General features: G+C 38.2%; 1 protein-coding gene across 1 annotated transcript in view; it reads left to right on the forward strand.

The window, feature by feature from the left end:
- KIAA1328 (KIAA1328 ortholog) overlaps nt 1-22801 on the forward strand; it is a 143431-nt gene extending 120630 nt beyond the window's left edge. The window contains exons 10-11 of the mRNA XM_010007135.1: nt 12671-12855; nt 20140-22801. Of these exons, the coding sequence (XP_010005437.1) occupies nt 12671-12855; nt 20140-20252 (298 nt within the window). The 3' untranslated portion in view covers nt 20253-22801. The remainder of the gene's footprint in view (nt 1-12670; nt 12856-20139) is intronic.
- Nucleotides 22802-23272: the final 471 nt, after the last annotated feature.

Here is a 23272-nt window from a genome sequence, read left to right on the forward strand (position 1 = left end):
TTTTTTTTTGTTTAAATATTTAAAATTCATGCATCTCCTGAAGGAATTTGTTCCTTGCCAACACTTGCAGACAGTGAGAGACATTTTTGCAAGTCGTTTGCAGATGCCCCCTTTACAGGAAAATGTAGACACTGTTAGTTTATTGCCTGAATTGAATTCTGAAAATCTGAATTCTATTTTTATAAATTGGAGTGGATTACTTTTTCAGACATATCATTTTGTTACTTTTTATTCTGATATGTAATCTTGGATGAAGAGAAAATTATGTTTCATCTAGATATTCATATGTTCCAGAAATTTGTGAGTTGGAAAAGTTAAGAAAAATCTTATAAAACAAAATGTTCTGGAAGGTGGCTTTAAATTATGAGATTTTAAACCCACTCACACAACTTTCACACCATTTAAAAGCTTATATCAGAACTGGTAGGGCAGGACTAAGAACAAAAGCTATTGGTATTACTAAGTTAAGCAAGAAATCTTGGGTATCCTGCTGTTCTGGCTGTGATTACAGCTGCACTAAGCTAAAATCCACTCCCCCCACCCATCTTGTGACCTTGGCTGCACTTCAGCACACAGAGAATTGAAGCAAAAGGCAAACTCTGGTGAATATTAGATTCTGCCGTTTGCAGATATACAGACTACATATAAAGATAACAGCACTTGTGCTCTTTCTTGCTCTCCAGCCTTCCAGTCTAGAAGTGGACTTTGTGTATTTACCACTGAGTTATTCTGACACAAAAGTTTCCAGACCATACTGGTGTGTTGAGCTGAACTCTGGCTTTGCATAGGTGCTGAAGCTTTGCAGAACTACCCATTACACTTATAACAGTGCTAATTTTTGAGAGCCATGCAGAGAAAATTTTAGATTCAGCCCAGCTGATTTGTTCTTCACACTGCTCCTATGGTGAAGAGGATTGATTTTTGTGTTTCTTTTGATATTTGGCTTCCTTTCCTCTGGTACTCAATGCTTCAGGCCTTAATCCTTTAACCTTGAATCTGAGCATCAAGACTTCAGGAGGGATCAGGCCTTTTGATGGAGAGAGAACATCTTTTGTTGTACCAAATGGTTTAGAGTTGTATAAGGCAAGACAGCTCTCCAGACAGTATATATTTCTCTGTTGTGTTAAAATACTCTAAACAGAGAGTGGGGTTTAGAGGGGATTAAAAAAAATCTAGAGGAAGGTGGGGTATTAGATGCAATGGAATAGAGTTAATTACTTTAACATTTCTCCAATAACCAGTCTATCATGACAGATGTGTACTGGGTTGCCAAATGCTATAGCCTGATTTGGTTAACGGTTCAAAGCTCAGCATGTCATGGAAATGGCACTGTGGTCCCTGACGGAGCAGGGGAAAAAAAGCTTTTCAGCTTCTCAAAGGGCAGTATTTGTGGAAGCAGATGCTTGCTTGCCCTACCCAGCATAAAGAACAGTTCTGCGGGCAGCCGGGAGAGTTCGTACTGCTGGATTTTTATAGGATCATTAATTATATGTTATAAGGCAGCTAAGCATGGCATTCCTAACTCGATGAATTCCATTATGAATGGCCTTTTCATATTCTTCATCTCATTATATTAAATGCATGTGACCTGAAGTTTAGCTAAAGTTATTGTTCGGGTTAACTTTCATTTAGTGGTTGCCCTAATTTTAGAAACAGTATGATCTTTAGATTTTATGGAGAGACGTTTTTTTATGCATGTTTTTGCAGCACTATTTTAGATAATTTCTTTTGAAACTAGGTAGGAACCTCTGTGATGTGGCAGGGAAGGGATTTAGTCACTCCTTTATTTGCTTGGAGATTTCTGTACCTGTGTCCCTGGATGACAACATCCATTTACATGGATTTGACTATCATCTCTCTGCCAATAATTCTTAAACCCTCTGCTCCATTCCATCTAGACGTGCATATCTGACTGCTTCCTTGACACGTAATCCTGGTTGTTTTCCCTTCAGATCATTCCTAATCTGGCCAAAACAGAACTCCTCACTTTTTCTTCTAAATCTCTCTTCACTTCCGATTTTGATAACACCACATCCTCTCTGTCACTCAGACTTGTAACCCTGGGGTCACTCTCCTTCTCCATATGCATCTGAGCTGCTGACAGCTATTGCAGCTTCTTTCTCCGTAGCAGCAAAAACATGCCTTCAGTATGTCGGCAGTTAAAACAGCACCCTTTGCTCTAGTCCTTCATCTTGCACTTTGACTACTGTAGTGTCGTCTTTGACTGCTCAGTATTCATTCCCCTCACTCAAAATAAGTTTTTCAAATGGGTATCTTGGCTGTTTATTCAGATATTGTCATGTCACTGTTGCTTCTCTGAAACCCTCCCTTGAAGGCCAGTTATCTACTGTATCAGTTTACAGGGCTCTGCAGGAAGTCATAAAGATGCTTCTTTTGTATTTTATCTGCCACCTTCTCTTCTTTACTCATTCAGTTATGTCAGACGTCACGTTGTTTTGGGTGTTATATGAACTTCTGGCCATGTCCTCCTACCACATTCCTTAACTCTTTCTGACTTTTAGAGTTCAGAGTTTTTCAGAGGGTTGTTGTTGTTGGTTTTGTTGGGTTTTATTTCAGATTTTCAGAGTACTTTTTTTTCTTCCCACCCCCAATCCTAATCTGATGAGTTTCAAACTAATCTATCTCTTGCCACTCACCACAAGGATGGTTTCTGCCCAGTAAATTCACCTAAATTCTAAATCATACTCTAAAGATGACATGAGTGACCTAGAAAGAGAAGTATTGTAATTCACCTCCAGTGACAAATCATCAGCTCTTCTGTGTAGTAAAGTTTATATATGGCTTCTAGCACACAAAAGTTTGAAACAAAACAATATGCAAGTGTCTTTAGTCTTCTGTCAATAGTGCCATGCTTCACCTTTTTATGTGTTACATGTCCTTCTGTTTGATAAATGAATAGCTAATACTTTTTTTTACTTTTAAACTTTTTGCTCCTTTAATCTCCATCTACATCTTGCACCCTTTTTGACAAAGCCAGGTCTCTGAGAGATGGGCTAAATTTACATACTGGCTGTAAATTCAGTAGGGCTGAGGTGGCTTGGCAACACAAATAAGGGAAACCTCTAAACCCACATCACAGTGTCAGAGTGGCACTGGTGGCAATAGCTCTGGACGGACATTTCCAAACAGGTTATAACAAACTTTTGCAAAGTTAAGCTTCCAAGACCTAAGATCAATAGCAGTAACTGTAAAATGTCAAGAGCTGCTTGAATCTAGGCTAACAAAAGTACACAGGTGTACTTGTCATTTTCAGTTTTTATGGGAACAGAACCAGCAGCCCAGAGCTTGAGCAAAGCCTACAGCTTCACTGCACACATTCTTAGACTCATAGGATCCTCAGATTGTTTGGATTAGAAGGGACCTTAAAGATCGTCCAGATCCAAGACCCTTGCATCAAGGTCTCTTCCCTCTGTGCCTTCCCTTGACACTGGACATCAGAGCATGCCAGCATATATCTCACTTATATATGCCTCTTAGCAAGGCAATGGTTTCTGTCCTGTTTCAATTCTGTTATGTCTCTTTATGCCCTGAATACAAGAGTACAAAAAAGTTTTAATCTGTTTCATAAGCATCCAGGTTAAGTCAATATTTAGTGGTGCTGTCACTTTCACATAAAATCTATTCACTGAAAGGAAGGCTTTAGTGTGTTGGTTTTTTGTGAGGCCCAGGCAATGGTTTTTAGGATTATATGTCATCATTTAGGCAAGTAAGTCTGTATTGTCATTGCAATATATACCTGATTTTTCAGTCACTAGACATCAAACATACTCAATGAAGAACTTCAGTAAATTAAAGGCAAATGAAGTGGCCAGAGGTGTTATTTTAAACCTTTACCAGGGGGTACCTTGTCAAATCTACATTTGCTGAGGATGGTAATCCACTAATCTGAGTCAAGTCCAAAGTCTGACTTCTCTATTTACTTCTTTTTGGGCTGTAAGATTTTTTTTTTAAAGCAGATCAATAAACAATCTCAGTGTTTTCATTTTATTAAGCAATATAATATAGATGAGTACTATTGTAGTAGTAAATCATTAATATACTCCTTAATCATAGAGTGACCATGTTCCACAAATCTGATTTAATCATGGAAAAAAGGCCGATGAAGTGCCAGGATGCATAAGGAGAGGTGTTTCTAACAGAAGTTGGATAGTATATGACACCATTTAAAAAGATCTAGTATGAGCGCATTTGAGATGCCATGTGTATTTATAGTTGCAGACCTAGCTGTATTCCAGTAAGTCATTGTTTTTGATCACTCTACAAACTAAGCATCAAGTTTGTATTTGGAGCTGGGAAATAAGCATGTTGTGGGAAGACACGTTGGGATTGTGTTAGAGCTGTAGTTGTCCCCGAACAGAGTCTGCACCAACACACTGAGCCTCCGATGGCTTTTGGAATGAGAAAAGCGTTGCAGTCTCTGGATTAATTGATCCTAAGATTTGTAAGATTTCAGAGCTAGCAGACTTATATAACCCTAAAACCCAATAGTAATCTGTGCTTAAAATGCTTGATTCAGTCATCATGTGATACAGATAAAGATAATTGGAATAAGAGGACAGAATTTTCATGGAAAAATGTGCTCCAATGTTGGTTTCAGTGGTAATTATTCCTGATTATTAGAGAAATCAGATTCAAGGACAGGAGCCTCAGAAGAACAGGAAAAGCAAAACCTCTAATGGTGTTTATTATGGAGTTCAATGTGTTTGTGAAAACTTTCCCTGCAACATATTCCCTGATATCAGGGTAGCTGTCGGTGATCGGGAAGGTCAGCTCAGGATTTTTAGAAGTATGTGTATTTGCCCAGTTTAGTGGTTGTTAATTTTCATTGCTATCAGTGTGAGAACTTTGTAACTTTGTTCTTTCATTTCCTTACTTTGCAGCCAGGGTTGATGATTCATCATGCTGGTATCCTGAGTATTGATAGTTATCAAGTCCAACTTTGTAAATTAACATAAGCAGCTGTAGATGTTTTATGTTTTACGATTCTTCTGTCTGCACAGAAGCACCACAGGATCCTCCAAAACTTATTTTCTGTGCCTGCACACGAGAGTGCAATCTTAAATATCTGATGCTGTAATTAGGCATCTCTTAAAAATGTCTTCTTAGTATGGCACAATGTAAACCTGTTGAGTACCTACTTTGTGTACTTCCTCTGCAGTATTGTCACTTATCCTGTGCAAATGATTGCTCCATGGTCAGGAAAAGGACTTGTGCAATTGCTGCTCATTTACTGAAAGCTCCTGTTATGAATACCTATCAGCCTGTCTGGAAACTCCTATGGAGGAGAGAGTGCTTAAGTACTGATAGGAAAACATAAGGACTCTCACACCAAGCAGGTGGTTACCTGCACATTCAGACTGATCCCTGCAGCAACTGCCTCACCAACAGCCTGTTTTGCAGTACAGCCCAACCACTATAAAACTCCTTTGTTCTGGGATGATGCATTGTACTTCTATGCCTTTATCACAACCAAATTGCAATCTGGTTTGGGGGATGTTTGTTTAGGAGACAGCTTGCATATGGCATTTCGATGGGTACCTTGAGAATGGGGCTGGCTCTCAGCCAAGCAATAGTGATGCTGGATAAGGCACCAAGACACAAATTCTCTTTGCTGAAAAGCATGTGATTCTCCTTCTGAAGGAGAGAGTGAGGAGGCTTGATCTAGCAAAGAAGTTTGGATTTAGCTCAAAAACTTTATTTGTCCTAAACAGACTTTTGCATCATTCCTTATGGTACTTTCATTGGTGGCAGCTAGGCAGGCTTTTCAGATATACAGACGCTGTTTTGAAGGATTGTTTTTATACCTGTGACTTGACATTTACATGACTTTCTTTTGTGAATGCTGACAGCACTGCTTTCTGGAACGACAGCTGCTCTGCTCTGCTCTGTAAGAAAGGCCAAACACACAATCACAACATTTTGTCCTGCTAAAGCTTTGCCAGTGTGTTTCCTGTGGCCATTTCTTTATGACTGTCTGAAAACCTTTATGCTGGAATTTTCTTTGGATTTAGGAGAAAAGCAAGTAACCAGAGCTCATTTTGCTGTTTATTAGGAAAACTAAGAAATGTAGGAAAGGTGCTGGTAGGAAGCTGAAATATAGCCAAATTAAAGCTGAATGAGGACAAGTCTTCAAAGGAAGGCATAAGTATTATTTTAGGTGAAACTTAGGTTAGTACTTGCTACAAATGGACCTCTAACTGTGTATATTAAGTGAAGTCCTGGCTTCAATGAAGATAAATGCAGTATTCTGATTGATTCAATGAGGCCAGAGTTTCACCTATTACTGGTATGATCTAATAGGTCATTGCTAATTAAGAGCATATGTGGCCTCATTTTTTGCTGGTGGAATTAAGTATCTGAGCACCAGTCACTGAAGGAATGGGGAAGGAACTGGTCTCTGAAAGAGTGGTCAGGAGAAGCCATGCTATGGTTACTGCATCCTGGTACAGCTTGATGTGCAGAAAAGTTTTAAGCATAGTTGCCAGTATAATACCTCCAAGGTTAAAGAAAAATAAACCAAATGCAGTATATCCAAGAAAAACAGTTCAGCAGAAGGAAAACAGCAACAGAGAAACCTGATACAGCCACAGGCATGACTGCATTCATAGGTGCTGAGCCTGAAGACTGGAAGAGATGAAAGCTCTGCATCACTCCTGAGCAATATAGTGTGTGCATAATAACATGCGGATTGTAGGCAATCACTGCCTATTTTCTGTGATGAAAATTCCTTTCATTACAAGCAGATTTGATAATATTTGTATTTCAGTTCTTGAACTGCTGCTGGCTGCTGAAGTCTTCCCCTTCCTATTCCTGCCCTCCTCCATTTTACCTAGAAAAATATCTGATAAAGAAGATGGACTTGGTCCCAAAGATCATGGATCTCTTGGAGTAGGCCCAGAGGAGGGGCACAGATGGGATCAGGGGCCTGGAACACCTCTCCTCTAAAGAAAGGCTGTGAGAGTTGGGGTTGTTCAGCCTGGAGAGGAGAAGGCTCTGGGGAGGCCTTTTTGTGGCCTTGCAATACTTCAAGGGAGTTGATAAGAAAGATGGTGACAAATTGTTAATCGGGGCAGTAGCAACAGGAGAAGGGGTAATGGTTTCAAACTATGAGAGGGCAGATTCAGACTAGGTATAAGGAATAATATTTTTTACTGGTGAGGGTGGTGAAACACTGGAACACGTTGAACAGAGAGGTAGTAGAAGCCCCATCCCTGGAAACATTCCAAGTCAGGTTGAATGGGGCTCTGTGCAACCGGATCTGGTTGAAGATATCGCTGCTCGTTGCAGGGAGGTTGGACTGGATGACCTTTAAAGGTTTCTCCCAACCCTTTCTATGATTCTGTGATCTCAAAACTAGAAATGACTGTGCTCTCTAGAAAGGAAAACAGCTGTTTCTTATTAACATGCACTGGATCGCAGCAGTGTCATTAACATGTTGATGTGTCTAACATAAGCCTCAAAATGCCAAGTTTCATAATTGGGTCACAAAATCTCACTCAATGCTTGAATATGGCCTTCAAGGTCTGTATTAGAATAGGTTTTTTTTTTCCTGCTTTTTAAAGAAGGGGAAAATGTTGACCTTTTAACTTTTTTTTTTTTTTTTTTCTTTTTGTGTGTGTGTGTATGTGTGAGCACTCTGTTTCAATATGATAGACTTTAGATTTTTAACAGTGTGTTTTTAAGGTGGTTGATTAGCTAACATGGGCTGATTGGTTTTGTGATGAGAACAGAAGAGTGATGGCATTCAGGAATGAGAGATTGCCCTGGAGTTCACACTGTGATTCTCCTCACCTGTAACACTCTTACTTTCCTTCCATCTCTACTCAGCCATCCTGTAGATTTGTACACCTTACACAAAGCAGGACTGGGCTGACTCACCTTTCATATGTGCTGCTCTACTGTTCAATTCTTTTCTGCCTCCTCTGAACTGCCCAGCTTCTTTACTGCATCAGTTTCTTACCTTCTTTGCTTCATGGATTAGGGTAATCACACTGCCTGATCTGACACTGTGTTGGAAGGAAACACTTGAAAATCATCTGAAGCACTTGGTAGTTCTGGAAGTAAAGGAGCAACACACTACACTTGAGAGGACTGGAAAAAGTTGTGATTGTTCAAGGAAACCACTGTTGTTGCTTTTTAGAGCCCTTTTGAAGTCTACAGTTCTTTTCTCCCCATATTTTTTTATTTGCCAGACAGACAACAAGCTTCCCCAACAGTCCTGCTTTGGAACTGGTGTCTTTCAAAAGTATGATTTGATAAGTTGATTTAGGCTGATCTAAATTGAAAGCCCTGCTGGAAAGAAGATCCTGTGATATATTAATACCTTCTTTGTCCCTGCACTTGTGATACTTCTTTGTACAAAGCTGGCTTTGAAAGCTGATCTCGCTGTAATCTCTCCCAGCCAACGTCTGGTGTGGGAAGCAATTATCAGCCTGTTTGTCAAAATGCATCTGAAATGGTAATACAGGTTCCAACTACAAAAACGTATTGCTTGGGTTGTCCACTTATCACCAGTTTTGCATCATTAAGTGTTATGCATTCTTGGTCTGATATAACTGCAGCAGATTGCGCACATGAACTGTTAATTATTTTATTTTTAAAACAGAAATTGTGGAATAGGAAGATAACATTCCAACATGTCAAACCCTTTCCTCAGCAGGGTGCCATTTGGTACCATTAAGGCAGCTATGTGCATGAATTGTATCACATTTTGGGTTTCTGACTGGTTATAATGTAGTCATGTTCTCTGAATGCCACTGATCTGCACTAAAAATGCAAGGAACGATTAGATTTAAGTGAAAGGTGAGCATCCAAATGTGGGATTGATAATTGAGAACTCATCAGCTGAGTGCTAGGTTGGGAACTGGGAAGAGGTGAAACCTGGTGGATGCACACATGCTGATACTAAATACAACTCTGTGGCAAGAGTCTAAGCTGCTTGAGTTGCTTAGTGATTGAATAGATCTGTAAAACTCCATTTGCAGGTCAAGGCTACCATTATGTTGGATTGATTCATCAGGATGAGCAGCTGAAACAAGTTAAATTCTATCAGAGTTATCCTGCATTCATTTTAAAATGAATTTAGTTGTTTCTAAGTGGACATTTGTTTTAGTATCTTGAAGAACTGACTTTCCTCTATTAAAGCAGAAGAACATATCTATATGGTGCCCTTACTTGAACAGTACATAAAGATTAGTAAATAAGACCCCATTAAAAATACTTATAATGTAAGTAACATGGGTCCCAATAGCCTTTCTAATGTCCATTAATGCTTATTCTGAGGATCAGAGCTCATTTTACTGAGCCATTTAGTCAAACCGTGTGATTATTTAGAAAGTTAATTCATGCATACTAAAATCTAGCTTAAGTAATGCAGAGGGTAGGAGGTAAAACTCTATGGAGACGATAGTCCTTTTTGTTATTTAATGATCAGCCATAATTAACTTGCAAATTTGAAATAATTAGAACAAATTAAAGGTATTTAACTTTGCCTCCCTAAAGAAAAATTCAAATTGCACCAAATGCAGCTTTAAATTATTCAAGTCTCAGAGGTCTGTGCTGGGTTTTTTTACAATGCCTTTTCTATGATGAGAATACCAATCTGCTTTTTGTCAGAAAGCATCCTATCAAGTAATTGTTCTTTGTGTCTAATAAATGACAGCTATTCTTCTTTGTAAAAGTATTTCAGTCTCTGAAGACTACATCAGCATTTCCATGGCATTTTAATTCAATAAAACAAAAGGTTAATGTTTTTGTACTTTTTAAGGAATGCAAATACTAGCAGTATTCAGTGGGTCCTGAATGACATTTAAAATTTGCCATTCACACTCAGCAGGGATATCGCGATATGAGGCTCAGACAAAAAGGAAAAAAAGTTTAAGGTGTGTTTTCCTTTTTTTGTTGATGTACTTCAATATTCATAAGGAGGCAGGAGTGCTGAGACTCTCTTCTGGTGATGCTTCTCTGCAACTCCTGCCTTAGTATGAAACTTAGGTAGGTTGGTATGGTCTTTATTTAAACAGTCTTTTCTGTTGTGTAGTTTCACAGAGTAGTATGAAAATTCATTGAGTATCATGGTTCCCCACAAGAAGTGATACAATCAGTGATGCAATTGATTGCTGGGTTTGAAAATACAAAAGGACCTGTTTCATTGTTTAATTTCGCTAGCTATATGTAACTCTTCCCTTGGGCTGTATGTTAATTTTACATTTTCCAGGTTCTGCTAGTGACATCATTAATTTTACTAATTAGTCCACAAGTGAATGAGTAAATAAGTTCTGAAATAGATTCACACACACCCACACGCACACTCTCACACACCCGCACGCACACTCTCACGCCTACTGCTGGTATGTTTTCTTTGTTTTATTTTGGTACATTGTTACTTCTTGAATTTTGCTATCTCTGTATTATACCTTTTTGTCCTTGGTCTTCACAACTCTCAGGTTGAATGTTAGTTATTTTAAGTTTGGATGCTATGCTTACTTGGGCAAAACTTTAGCATGAGCTTTTTAATATTAAACACTAAAAAACTCCAGGCTCTAAATAATTGTTTAGTGAGCTATAATTGCAAATACACTTGTTTTTTAAATTTCCTTATAAATTAGCTTCTGTAACTTCTTGTTGTCTGTTTCTGTGTGAATTGCTTCTGCTCTACTGTTATTTAAACCGGAACTTGTTATTCTAGATGTAACCACATGATGTAAAAGGTATTGCGGTGAAAAATCTGAGTAATCATCTTCTCATCTACAAGCCAAGGGTCACTGTCTTCACAGGAGATCCAAAGGTTATAATTAGATGTACTTCAAAAACTTAGAAAGCATTCAAATAATTACAATCTCGGGTTTTAAAATACTGCTAATCATTCAAGTACATGCAAATGGAATATCAAATCTTGTGTTATCACAGAAATCTGGTCAAGTATTACACTTTTAAGCCACTTTAAACAGTTATAGTCCAAATCCATCACTTCCTGTACTCTGGGTTGCAGGAATTTGTAGGTTAATCATTTCGTACAAGTCAATAAGATACTAATTTAGTCCACCTTAATTTTTAATAAGACATTGCAATATTATTAGTAGCCACACAGTTTGAAACCCTAAAGTAAACGGAGGTTATTCAGAGAAGTTTTATCCAACACTTCAGCCAATTATTACAGGTCATAAGCCATTATATAATGTTCTACATTAATAATACAGAAGTAATACTAATTGCCCAACAGGCGCAGTGGGCCCTATTAAACAATAGCTTATACAGCAAATAGATATGAAACTTTTAACTTAGCTATCATTTTCTGATGGGAACATCAGATATCTCCTTATTCCTCAGACATACAGTGACTTCAGCAGTGTAAACTTTCAGGTAAAGATTCATGTGAATCAGCCTCTACAAAACTGCATCCCAAATAATACCAACTCAGTGGCAGTCTTTGGTTTGCCCATGTAAAATTGGTGCTTAAACAGGAAAAGATTTGTTTAATCTTCTGTTAATCTAGGAAAGCTGTATGTCACTCCCATGATTGCAAGTTGAGCAGTGTAATCTTGAAATTAATTGTGTTCCTTCATGTGCATAATCCAATTTTTTTTTTTTTTGTTTTAGGTGATTTTTATAATGGTGACAGGGGTAATGACATGTGCATGTGGGTAATCCTCATTTAAAGCAATAGTTGTTTCCCAGACAGCAGAATTTGAAAGCAGTGGGTTCTCTTTCCTGAGAGAAAGATGTGTCTCCATAGCCTTCTCTATTCCCAAAATGTTTTGTGATTGCTTGAGTCTGCAGAGACTGAAGTCATGCTTGCTCCACATCACCAAATTTTCTTCCTGTCTCCATCTGTCCAGTGTTTACAATCTTGTGTTGAAGTTCATCTTGAACCACAGTGCTTCTCCTTAGCTTTCTCTTTTCTTACTCTATTCAAATTGCTGCACCCCAAAGACTCCCACCGGTTTGCACATCTCCTGCTTAAAAGTACCTCTGCTCTTTTATCTCACTTCATTTCATCTCATCTCTTCTCAACTCTTTTCTTCTTGAATCAATTTATGCATCTACTTGCCTTTTGCAAACCACTACTCCAATTTTCACATAATATCAGTTTCCGCTTCATCATAGAAAACTTAAAATAATTTTGTTTGGAAAAGACCTTTAAAATCATCTAGTCCAACTATTAACCCCAAGTAGCTGAGTCCAGCACTAAACCATGCCCTTTAGCACCACATCTGCACATCTTTTAAATCCCTTCAGGAATGGTGACTCCACCACTTCCCTGGGCAGCCTGTTACAGTGCCTGACAACCCTTTCCTAAAAAAACCTAACTTTCCCAACATCCAATCTAAACCTTCCCTGGCACAACATTGAGACCATTTCCTCTTGTTTTCTTGCTTGCTACTTTGGAGAAGAGATGAACACTCACCTCACTACAACCTTGTTTCAGGGGGTTGCAGAGTGTGATGAGGTCTCCCTTCAGCCTCCTTTTCTCCAGACTAAGCAACCCCATTCCCTCAGCCATTCCTCACCTTATGCTTCTGGCCCTTCACCAGCTTCATTGTCCTTATTTTGTTACACTTCTTGACAGTGAAAGTAGGTAACAGGGCTTGGTGCAGTGTTAAAAGGGTTGAATGCATCATGTAATAGTGTGATCTTTCTTTCCTCCCAGTGTGCCGGTGTTGAAAAGTGAAGACTATTTTCTGAGGACAGTTCCAGTGAGCAAAACCTCCAGAACACCAGGGAGCAGTGGTGGGAGCAGTTCAGGGAAGAAAATGGTTGGGTTTGGTGCAAACGTGGAAGATGGACAAAGACTTCTGATGCAAACCAAGAGGGAAGGCACAAAGTCAAGGAAAGGTAAAGGGAAGCATAAGGTATTGAAGCCCTATGAGTGTGCTGATGGCATTTAGAAATTTTATGTATGTATTCAAGAGAGTATCAGTAAACTAGACAGTTAGAGGGAAGTGGATTGCAAGTTGCTTAAAACAACCCAAGAGAAAGCAGCTATGTTTAAAGTAATAAAAAGCATAAAGCCTTACAAATTATCTTCTTGGCTGGTCTTCTGGATGAAATGCAAAAAAATAGCCCTTTAATCTCAAAAACTACTTCAACAATTCTTTTTCCTTTACGGGCAAGCAGAGAATAAGTGCAGTGGGGCTTGCTCTTGTAATATAATTTTCTTCACATTCTTTTCCCAAGTAATGGCTCCACCATCACAAGTTGATTTTTCTCCACACAGAGATGTCTGTATGGCTAGAATATATCCTGCTCTTAGCTTTGTATCTCCACTTAAGGAGGAGAGAAACAGTCTTTCATAAGAAGAGAAAGGGTTGGGAGCAAAAGCAGCTTGGATGTTTCACTGCCAAGCCTTGAACATAATCCTTGGTTCAATTATGAGCTAACTTTTTTTTTGTTTATTTTTTTTTATTTTAACTTGTCAGCCAGTTTGCTGTATATGTCAGCATAAAAATAAAGAAAATGGCAAAATGAGAAGAAATGTGGTGCAGTTCTCAAAGGAACAAATAACTTGTGTTATTGGTTAAGACCGTACCAACATTAAAAAGCAGTCCCTGTGAAGAAACTTTCAAAAGGGTATCATCAGCCTGAACCTAAACAGTGGCTGAGGTTAATCTCTTCCAAAGCACAGCTACAAAATTAGGAAGCCTGTAAAGGGCTTGTGTCCAAAAAAATCAATTTCTAATTTGAAACAAAATCATTTTTGACTAACAGGGGTTCAGGACCCATTACTTTTGCTGTATAGTCTGCTGACATTTCACACTTTCTGTTGTGCACAATGAATCCTAATAGTCATTTTATAACATTGCTACACCAATCAATTTAAGCAAGAGAAAGCCGTTACAATTCTGCAAAGTTTCAGGGGCAATTTTCACTGATGGTTTTCTTTTATGTTTTTTTCAGCTATCATTATTTTTTTCTTCTCTTTTCCTCTTCCTTCTCCCTCCTCCTTCTCAATACTGTAGTGATGAAATTGAGATTTTTCACAGTTGGATGATGGGCTTTGTTCCTTAGATAGGGATAGTCCCCAAAAAGTAATTTATTTTCCATAGATCTGGGGAAAAAAAATCCTACCTGGCCTTTCCTTCATTCATTCATTTGATTTTGTAGTACTTAGGAGAAGTTACAAGCTGCACCTACCTGACTATTGTGCATAGCAACTGAGTTGTGCCTATGCTGATTCAGTCATTGTAGTGGTCAGCATAATGTCTGCAGGTGGTGAGTGTCATTCACAAACACTAGGACTGCTAACTTTGAAGATGTAGAACTGTGGCAAAACCTAAATTAGAAACATTGACACTCACTGTGGTACCAGATAAAGTGCAAATAAATGCTTTCAAGCTGTGGAACAACCTCAGGTCTATTACTGATTTGAATGGCTTGTTTATCACGAGGCAAATTACCTAGCACTAATCACTGAAGTTGAAGTCTTCTGTATTTAGTAGTTTTTAAATTGGCTTCTCTCAGTTATGTATTTGGACTCCTTTTACATGCCTAAACACATACTTATAAAGTGTTTTTTTCCATCCTTGTGGATCATCGAAGCACAATGTGAAGTTTCTTAATTCTATCATCAAGCATGGAACTTAGCTGTCTATTTCCTTGCTTCTTCAGGATCTTCCCATCTGTTGCTGGCCTGGGATTCCTGCTTTTATATATATATGTTTTTAATTAGAAAGCAACTGTATAGCATCTCACAAAAATAAAACTTTTTTTTTTTTTTTTTTTTTTCTGTGGTGAAATTTATAAAAATATGGTAAGCAAGCCTGAGGGTCTGTCTCGGGCAGTGTTCAGTAGCTGTTTTGTCAATATGAAGTGATCCCTCTATTTGCCTGAACTCTAGTCAAGGCCTACAGTATGGGAAAGGGAAATGAAGTCAACAAGCTGACATCTTGAGGTGTGAAGCTTGATGTTAATTAGCCACATACCTTAAAGTGGCCTTTTGGTCAAAAAACAGCAATGCTGGATTCTGTACATAGAATCATGTCTGCTGAAAACTTCTTGAGTGTCAGATGTTAACCTATTACTACAGAGGTTTATTTTTCTCATGCCTTGATCTGTCTTGTCTATTTAAATTGTATATTCTTCAGGATGCGGACTCACTCCTAGCTTAGTGAGGTGCCAAGATTTTTAAAAATATGGTAAGCAAGCCTGAGGGTCTGTCTCGGGCAGTGTTCAGTAGCTGTTTTGTCAATATGAAGTGATCCCTCTATTTGCCTGAACTCTAGTCAAGGCCTACAGTATGGGAAAGGGAAATGAAGTCAACAAGCTGACATCTTGAGGTGTGAAGCTTGATGTTAATTAGCCACATACCTTAAAGTGGCCTTTTGGTCAAAAAACAGCAATGCTGGATTCTGTACATAGAATCATGTCTGCTGAAAACTTCTTGAGTGTCAGATGTTAACCTATTACTACAGAGGTTTATTTTTCTCATGCCTTGATCTGTCTTGTCTATTTAAATTGTATATTCTTCAGGATGCGGACTCACTCCTAGCTTAGTGAGGTGCCAAGTACTGATGCAGGACTTTGGGCCCACCATTTAATGTCCCTGATGTATCTGGGTGATGGTGCGATGCAGGGTAGTGACCCTTCACAGCAACGTAGGCAGTTGCACCCAATTAAACTACATTTGGTTTTGTAGCGCTTTTTTTGTTGTTGTTTGTTGGTTATTTTTTTTGTTTGTTTGTTTTCGTTGTTGGTTTTTTTTTGAGAGAAAACAAAATTTTTAATCAGAAAACCATTCCTGTGCTGGAATGGTGGAAACCTTTACTGACCAAGGGACTGCTCATTTATTCTCAGTGCAGTGAGCTGGGAAAGCATAATTCCTAAAAATCCCACTTTTTCTTTTTCACTGCAGACGTTTAGTAATGGGGAGAAGAGCATTGTTAACCTCGTCCCATCACCTTGCGGAGTGAAAGAGGAACTTCGCTTTTAGGGTAGAAGCTTACTGGCTCAGCTAAGGCAATCAGCTTTTATTATCTCATTGCTTTTTATCTCCTGTTTGCTTCTTTGTTTGTTTGCGTTAGCAGGTGTTTGTTTCTTGTAGCCAAACTTTCTCAATTTTACCAGAAAAACCTTGAGAGGACAAAGCAATCCTCAAATCTTAGATCATTCCAGCAGTAAATTGTGTTTATTGGTGTCACCAGCAGCTATGTCAATTTGTACTAAATCTAACAACTTGTCTAGTTAAAAAGCACTGGAGTTACAGAAATGTGTGATTCTATTCCTTTCAGCCCTGGAAAAATTTGCTTTTGGGCTGGGAAACTAAACAAAATTCTGTCCATTGCATTCTACACTTCTCTACCTTTCTGTTTAAATTCTTCCTCTTCACAGCCTTCCTGAAATACCTCTGCTTTGAAATGAAGAATGACCTCTTTTTCCCTTTGGTATCTTTTTGGGTGACATAGCATCTGCACGGTATTGTATATCATACATAGTTTTACTTTCCGTTGTTAAGAGAAGAAGCCAGAGAAGGAAAATTATTTTAGCAAGTAGAATCTGTACTTTTCCAGGGGATGAATTTTCTGTGTAGTATTTGTTTTTCAATAGGTTTTCTAATGTAGCTTCTAAGGCATTCAGGATCTGCAACATCTTCCCTTGAGGGAAGACTCTTCCCTACAATTGAATAGAGCAATTAGTTAATATTAGTGAAGCTCTTTGAAGATATGAAGTACTATATAAATGTTAAGTGTTATGAATATTAGTATTATTCAATTCATAAAGATTTTTTTCATGATTATAAACCTAGATTTCCCTTTGCTTACTTTAATCCCATTACTGCTTGAACCAGCCTTAACTGTACTTTTTCATTGTTAGTGTTTATACTTTTGAAGTTCAGACTGCTGTATTTCCCCACTTTCATTATATTTTAGTTGCCTGTTTCTCAAGCAGAAATATACAGCTATTTGAATTTTCTCGAATGAGTCTTTAATCTACTTTAAATCATTCTTATACCAAGTTAACCAAATTGAAAATTGTATTCTTAACGTTAACATTTAGAAGACATCTATAATTGCTGTGGGGGTATCTTGCCTTTAAAGCTTACATCTAGTTTGTTTTTTGCTGTTCTTTGCTACTCCAAGTTCTGTCCATTGGTGTCAGGATTTAGATTAACACACCATATATGAGTTGTGGGGTTTTTTTCAAGGGTGAATATGTCTATTCTTTCTCCATGTTTCTTGCTTCTCTAGATCATCTGCAAGGTCTCCAGTCTCATCCTGTCTTCCAACACCTGCAAATCTAATTAATTTGCTGTCATTTGTATCACCCCAGTTCTCTATGACTTTTCATAAATAATTACCAGTCACTTTATAAATTCATTAACTAATTCCCTTTAGCCCTGAAATGTATATCCTTCAGACTAAAGAATTTGTATCTCCTTTTCCCCCCTGATAATTTATTTTCATCAGCTTTATGTAGGCAGGTATTATACATCAACATGGTCTTCATTATCTTCCTACTTGCCAATATGCCTTTTCTTTATTTTTTTCCCATAGTATATTTTAAAATTATTAGTAGCTTGGCCATTTTAGAATCATTATTGATTTAATGTTCTTCATATATTCATAGACCTGCTTTCTCCTTGGTGTTTCTTTTCCCTCAATCAACTTGCATACCTTTTTCAAGATGTATTTTTAAACATTTTTTTTGTTTATATATGCACCTATTCAGGATTACTTGCTACCCCTGTTTTATATTTGTGCAGCTGAACAGCCTCCGTATATTCCTGCTTAGCTCCTTTTCTTGTTTTCCATTACTAGTCCTGGTAATATTTTCAAACTTGGGTCTTTGAACAGTCCCCTTGAGGCTGTATTGGACACTTCTGAGTCCATATATTTTATATTTTAGAGAAATACATCTACTTTGCTATGAATGTGGTATGTGGACAGTGTGCCAGAATTTCTTGTATTAGGAATAGAATATATCCTCCCATGCTTACCAGGTTTTTATTGCTTCAGTGTTAGTTTCCTAAAATCCATCTGCTTCATTCCACTGTCAAGTGAACTGATTTCTAAATATCTCTTATTTGATCATGAAGCCAGAAGTCTAAGTGTACCCACTCTTCTCATCATGGATTGGCACACTATCAAGTTACCAGTGACACACACTCAACATATATTCCCATGCTATTTGTAAAAATTCCTTCATGGATAATTAAGTCTTTGTTAGGCAAATTTTTTTCATGGCATGGTGAAGCACAATGCATTGTAGCAGGGCAATAAGAACCTTTTTTTTTTTTTTTGTTAGCCTCTCTAGAATATACCTTAAATTAAGTGGTTTTTTCCTATATTGTATGCATAGGTATGCATCTTAAATCAATGCAGTATTTTACATAATCTTAGTCCCTTGGACATCTGTAAATTTTGTGCTGAAGCTGGAATTACAACCTTGTTGTATTACTTGATGTTTCAGCATGGGTGGTAGATAATGTTGCTGTTCACAGAGCTGAGAAATATTTAGGCATGACAGAATTGCTTAAAGAGCAAAACACTGATTTGACTTTAACTTTTGCTGAGACTTGTAGTTTGCTCTATACTTGCTGTATCATTAAGTAATGTTGATTGGACAGCACTAATTAGGCAAGATTGAAAAAGCCCAAACGGACAGACTTTTGGGTAAGAGATCAGATTATTCTTAGTTTGCGTGTTCCACTTACCTTGAGCTACCTGTATGCAAGTTGTCTAACTAAATCTTATCTATAAAACCCAGTTGTCAAGTAGATGGGTGAAAGGTGGAAGATGGGTATAAAATTGGCTGGATCACTAGCCTCAAAGAATTGTCATCAGCTGGACTGACAGCCAGTTCCTAGTGGGTAACAGCTTAACGTTAGAAACCTGGGCAGTGGGACAGGATGCACTTTCAGCAAGTTTGCAGGCAACGCTGACTGGGGAAGTGGTCAATATGCTGGATAGCAGGGGTCAGTATTCAAGGGATCTTAACAGGGTGGGAAAATGGTTTGATAGAAACCTGTTTAGGTTCAGCGAAGTGAAATGCCCATTCCTTCAACTAGGTTGGACTGATCTCATGTAACAGGATCAAATGAGTGGTAACAACCTAGGAAGCCATTTTGCCGGAAAATAACTAGGAGTCCCGCTGAAGAGTGGGTTGAACACAAGTCAGCAGCTTGCCTATGATGGAGTTAACCAAACCACATACTAGTCCATAATAGGTCATCAGGTTGATGGATCAACTCTGGTGGGACTCTTATTTGTAGAGTGCTATGTCCAGTTTGGGCCTCTACAGTTCAAGGTTAACAAACAGTAGGAAGTTTAGCAACTAAGACAGTCAGGAGGCTGGAGCATCTTCACCAGCTGGGAAAGTCTGAGAGACCTAGGTGTGTTTAGCCTTAGGAAGAGATAATTCAGCACAGATCTTCCTGCTTTCTTCACCTGCCGAAGGAGACAGTGTCGAGAAGATGGAATGATACTGTTCTTGGAAGTCATCGGGAACAGACCAAGAGTCAATGGGAAAATGTTGCAACTGAGGAAATTCTGATTAGCTATACACCCCTCACTGTGAAGGCAGGCAAAGACTGGAATCAGAGAAGTTTTCCAGAAAGGCTGGTTCACTCTCAAGTGGAGACATTCAAAACCTAACTGGATCTTGTTGGCCCTGCTTTGAATGGAGGCTTGGAATACATGGCCTCCAGACTAACTTTCAACCTTGTTTTGTAGCTCAAGAGTTTTTGGGAGGAGAGGAGAAGGAATTTTCTAGGAGTTCTATTTCATTGAAAGAAGAATACCGCTATAGTGATACTACACTTGGGAAACTAGCATCTTGTAGAATGTCATGAGAACTGTATCTGTGAAAAAAGCTGAATCCTGTGGACCACTACAAGAAATGATAATGGTGCAAGTCTGTCAAACTTTGGGCAGTAAGGTGGAAGATGTAGAGTGTGACTTACCCTACAGATGTGATTCTATGTGATCCTGAAGTGCATGGTATGCACAGCACTGTCAAGGGATGAATTCTTTGATTGCCTTTTCACTGTATATAGGGCACTCCAAAAATGTTTCAAAAAATGTTGACTTTTAGTCCCGGTGTTCTGTAATTATGCAGAATCATAAAACATCTCCCAAACTTACTAGCCTCTGATGTCTGGCTCGTATTCACTTCATTCCACAGGGACAAGTTCAGGACCTAGTAAGGATGCAGCTACTTCTCCTGTGCTGATAGGCAGCAGCAAAAAGCTTGCAACCACATCCCCGTCACCAGTCCAGCCTGACACTTCACGGTAAGCTGCTAGTTAATCTCTGGTTTAAAATTCTGCAAACACAAGCATAAAATTCTCCCAAATGCAGGGAAGTGCCTGAATTTCTATGATATTTCATGTTAGCATGAGCTGGATAATATAAACTAAAAAGTGGCATATCTTTTTGGCATTTATAGTAAGTCTTAAATTGCTTGTTAGAATAAGAAAAGCAGGAATATGCCAAGTTCTAACATTTTAATTTTACTTAGATTTTGAACAGGAAGTATTTTATGTTCCAAGTCCTGACATGTTAAATACATTTGTAAATAATTTGAATGGATGATGTTAACCCCTGTTAGGTCTTAAATTCACTTGAAGATTTTAATTCCTCTGTGCTTGCCACCCCCAGATCCCCTCCATCCCCCATGTTTTATCAAATGGCATGCCTTTTAAAATGTTTTGTACCAGAGTTATTTTATGTTTAATGAAAAGCAACAAAATCACATTAAGTCAGCAATTCCTGATTATACTATATATCTACACTAAATGCACTGGAAAAGCAGCATTATCACTTCTACTCCAGTGAAAAAAACAGAAAACAGCATTGTTGTTAGACTTACAACTCTAAAAACAACTTGCCTTCTTTAGTCAGGATTACAATTCCAGCAGTAAGTGCCTAGAAAAACAGCATAAAATCCTTCCTTTTCTTTATCATATCCCCCATGTTCTCATAATAAAATCTTTAGTTAAGCAACAAAGTAAATGCAGATTAAAGTATGAATTTGCTGTATTTTACACCACTAGTTAGATGACTTTGTGCAGTGGGATAACAAGAATGTGCAATCATTCATAAGAAGAGTTAAATTTTTTTTTTGAAAATGAGAGGGCTTGAGTCAGATTTAATCTTCTCTTGGCCCAGTGGACTAGGAAAATGTATGCTTGATATCATCCCTGTATTCTTGGCAGCAGCTGGCAGTTTATTTCTATCTTCTGAGAGAACTTGCAATATATAATAGGTGAAAAACCACTATCAATATTGACAAATTTGTACTTACTTGCTGTGGAAACACTTTTTTTTTTTTTTCCCCTCTGAAGGAAGGGATGAAAATTCTGTGAGGATTTGAGAACTGAGATAGATTGGACTTTTTTTCCCACAAGTAACTGTATTTTTAAACAAACAGAAACCACAAGATTGCCTAAGCATTTCTCTTAGAAGCATGGGCTATCTTTGCAAGGCAGTAATATCAGATAAAGAGTGTGTAAAGATGCTGCTTGGTACTAATAGTGATAACTTGACATTCCATTCAAGCACTGAGGAGTAGATATAATTATTCTCATAATACAACAACTGCTCGGAATTTTATTCAAGAGAATTGATGGTCCATTATTTTCCACAGAGGGCAGTAAAATAATTGTTGAAATGTGCTGTTAGAAATAAAATCAAATAAAGTGATCAGTAGAAGGAGTCTGTTTAGCTGTCATCCTTAAAGATTCATTTTACCAATTGATGACAAATTTTGAAAAATCCTGTTTTTCTGAGGTGCTCTCTTCCATACTTCCTCACTTTGTTTCTCTCTGATGGTGCTGTAAGTATAATTGACCAGTTTAAACAGCCATGTTGTGCTTTTCCTTACTCATGGCCTTCTCTAATTGAAAATGGTAAATGGACAAGTATTTCTGTGGAGACCTAAAGCTGATCGTATCCTTCATCAAAAAACCTGCTTGGGTAGCAGGTCAGTCTCAATTTATCAGTGAATGGTTATAAGCTTAGACTGCAGGTTTAACTAACTAAATTAATCAATATGGAGAATTATTGCTGCTTTTGTGCCACTAAAGTTAGGGTTTGTCAGCATGTTCGTTATAATCTGTGATTTGGAGGGAGTTAACAGCTTAACCACAACAGTTGGCATGAGCCTGAAACTTGTAGCACAAAGCCCTAGCCTAAGAGCAAATTTATTTATTCAGCAGTATGCGTAAACCTAATTACTTTTGACTATTTAAATTTATAGGACTAGATTCCATTCATGTTTGTGCCAGCTTTAACTAGCACAAACCCTGGCACCCAGCAGTAGCAGCAGTGGAAAGCCTGCCAGGGAGAAGGTGTTGGAAAGCGACAGAAGCTCCTTGCCAGCACAAGGCATCAGGGTGCTAGCACAGCTTCTGGGGAGGGCTGGTTGGATAAGCAGGCATGGCAGGTAGAAGATGGCTTGCCTTGATAGCCTATCTTGGCTGGGCTCGAGCAGAGGCTTCAGTACATTACAGTTTCCTACTGCTTGAGGAAGAATCACTGCAGTGCTGCTTTCTTCTCTCTCTTGAAATGAATTGTGTCTGGAACAAGAATTAAATGGCCTTAGAAGGAAAGGTGTGTGCTTTGAGAGCCTTAGGGCTAGACCTGTAGAAGGACCAGACTTGCAGAATGAATGTGCACAAGGTGCTTTCAGTGATATCTCAGAAAGAAAATTAGCATTTCTTTATCTGGCCTCCTGAGTTGGGGTAATAGTGTATTTGTTTGTCCATCATGCTTCTATGCATGCCTGTCGCTGCTTTTCAGAGTACAGCCAAGCACTGCATGTTTGGTTATGCAGTGTTCTTAAGCTTTTGTTCACAGCAGGTCTGGAAAGCTTTTCTACTCCATGTTATATTTACCTAGACCAAAACTGATACATCTGAAAAAAACCAACACAACACCTCGCAGGAAAAGGTGGGGCTGGGCAAATTTGGAACATTAAGTTTGTTTCGTACCCTAAAGTGTAGTTCCTCTGACTATCTTAAACATTAACTTTTTGGACTAAAGATACATTTTTTGTAACTGGTGTTTGCCTAGAAGAAAGGATGGGGTTGGCTATGAGCTGGAGGGGAGCTGGAAAGAGGAGGTAGTGGCATTTTTATGCTTTCATTTAGTAAAGAAGTTTTTACATAAACTACATCTTAGGTATAATCAAGTACTGATTTGAGCAGAACAAATGTTATGATACAAAAAAGAAAGGAAACTGCTTTAATTAAAAGTTTTAAGCTATTCTTTTTTTATAAACAAAAGTGTTATTAATTGTGCCTTGTGAAAGACTG

This window comes from Chaetura pelagica, unplaced genomic scaffold (genome assembly GCF_000747805.2).
Source record: "Chaetura pelagica isolate M959 unplaced genomic scaffold, ChaPel_1.0 scaffold548, whole genome shotgun sequence".
Lineage (NCBI taxonomy): Eukaryota > Metazoa > Chordata > Aves > Apodiformes > Apodidae > Chaetura > Chaetura pelagica.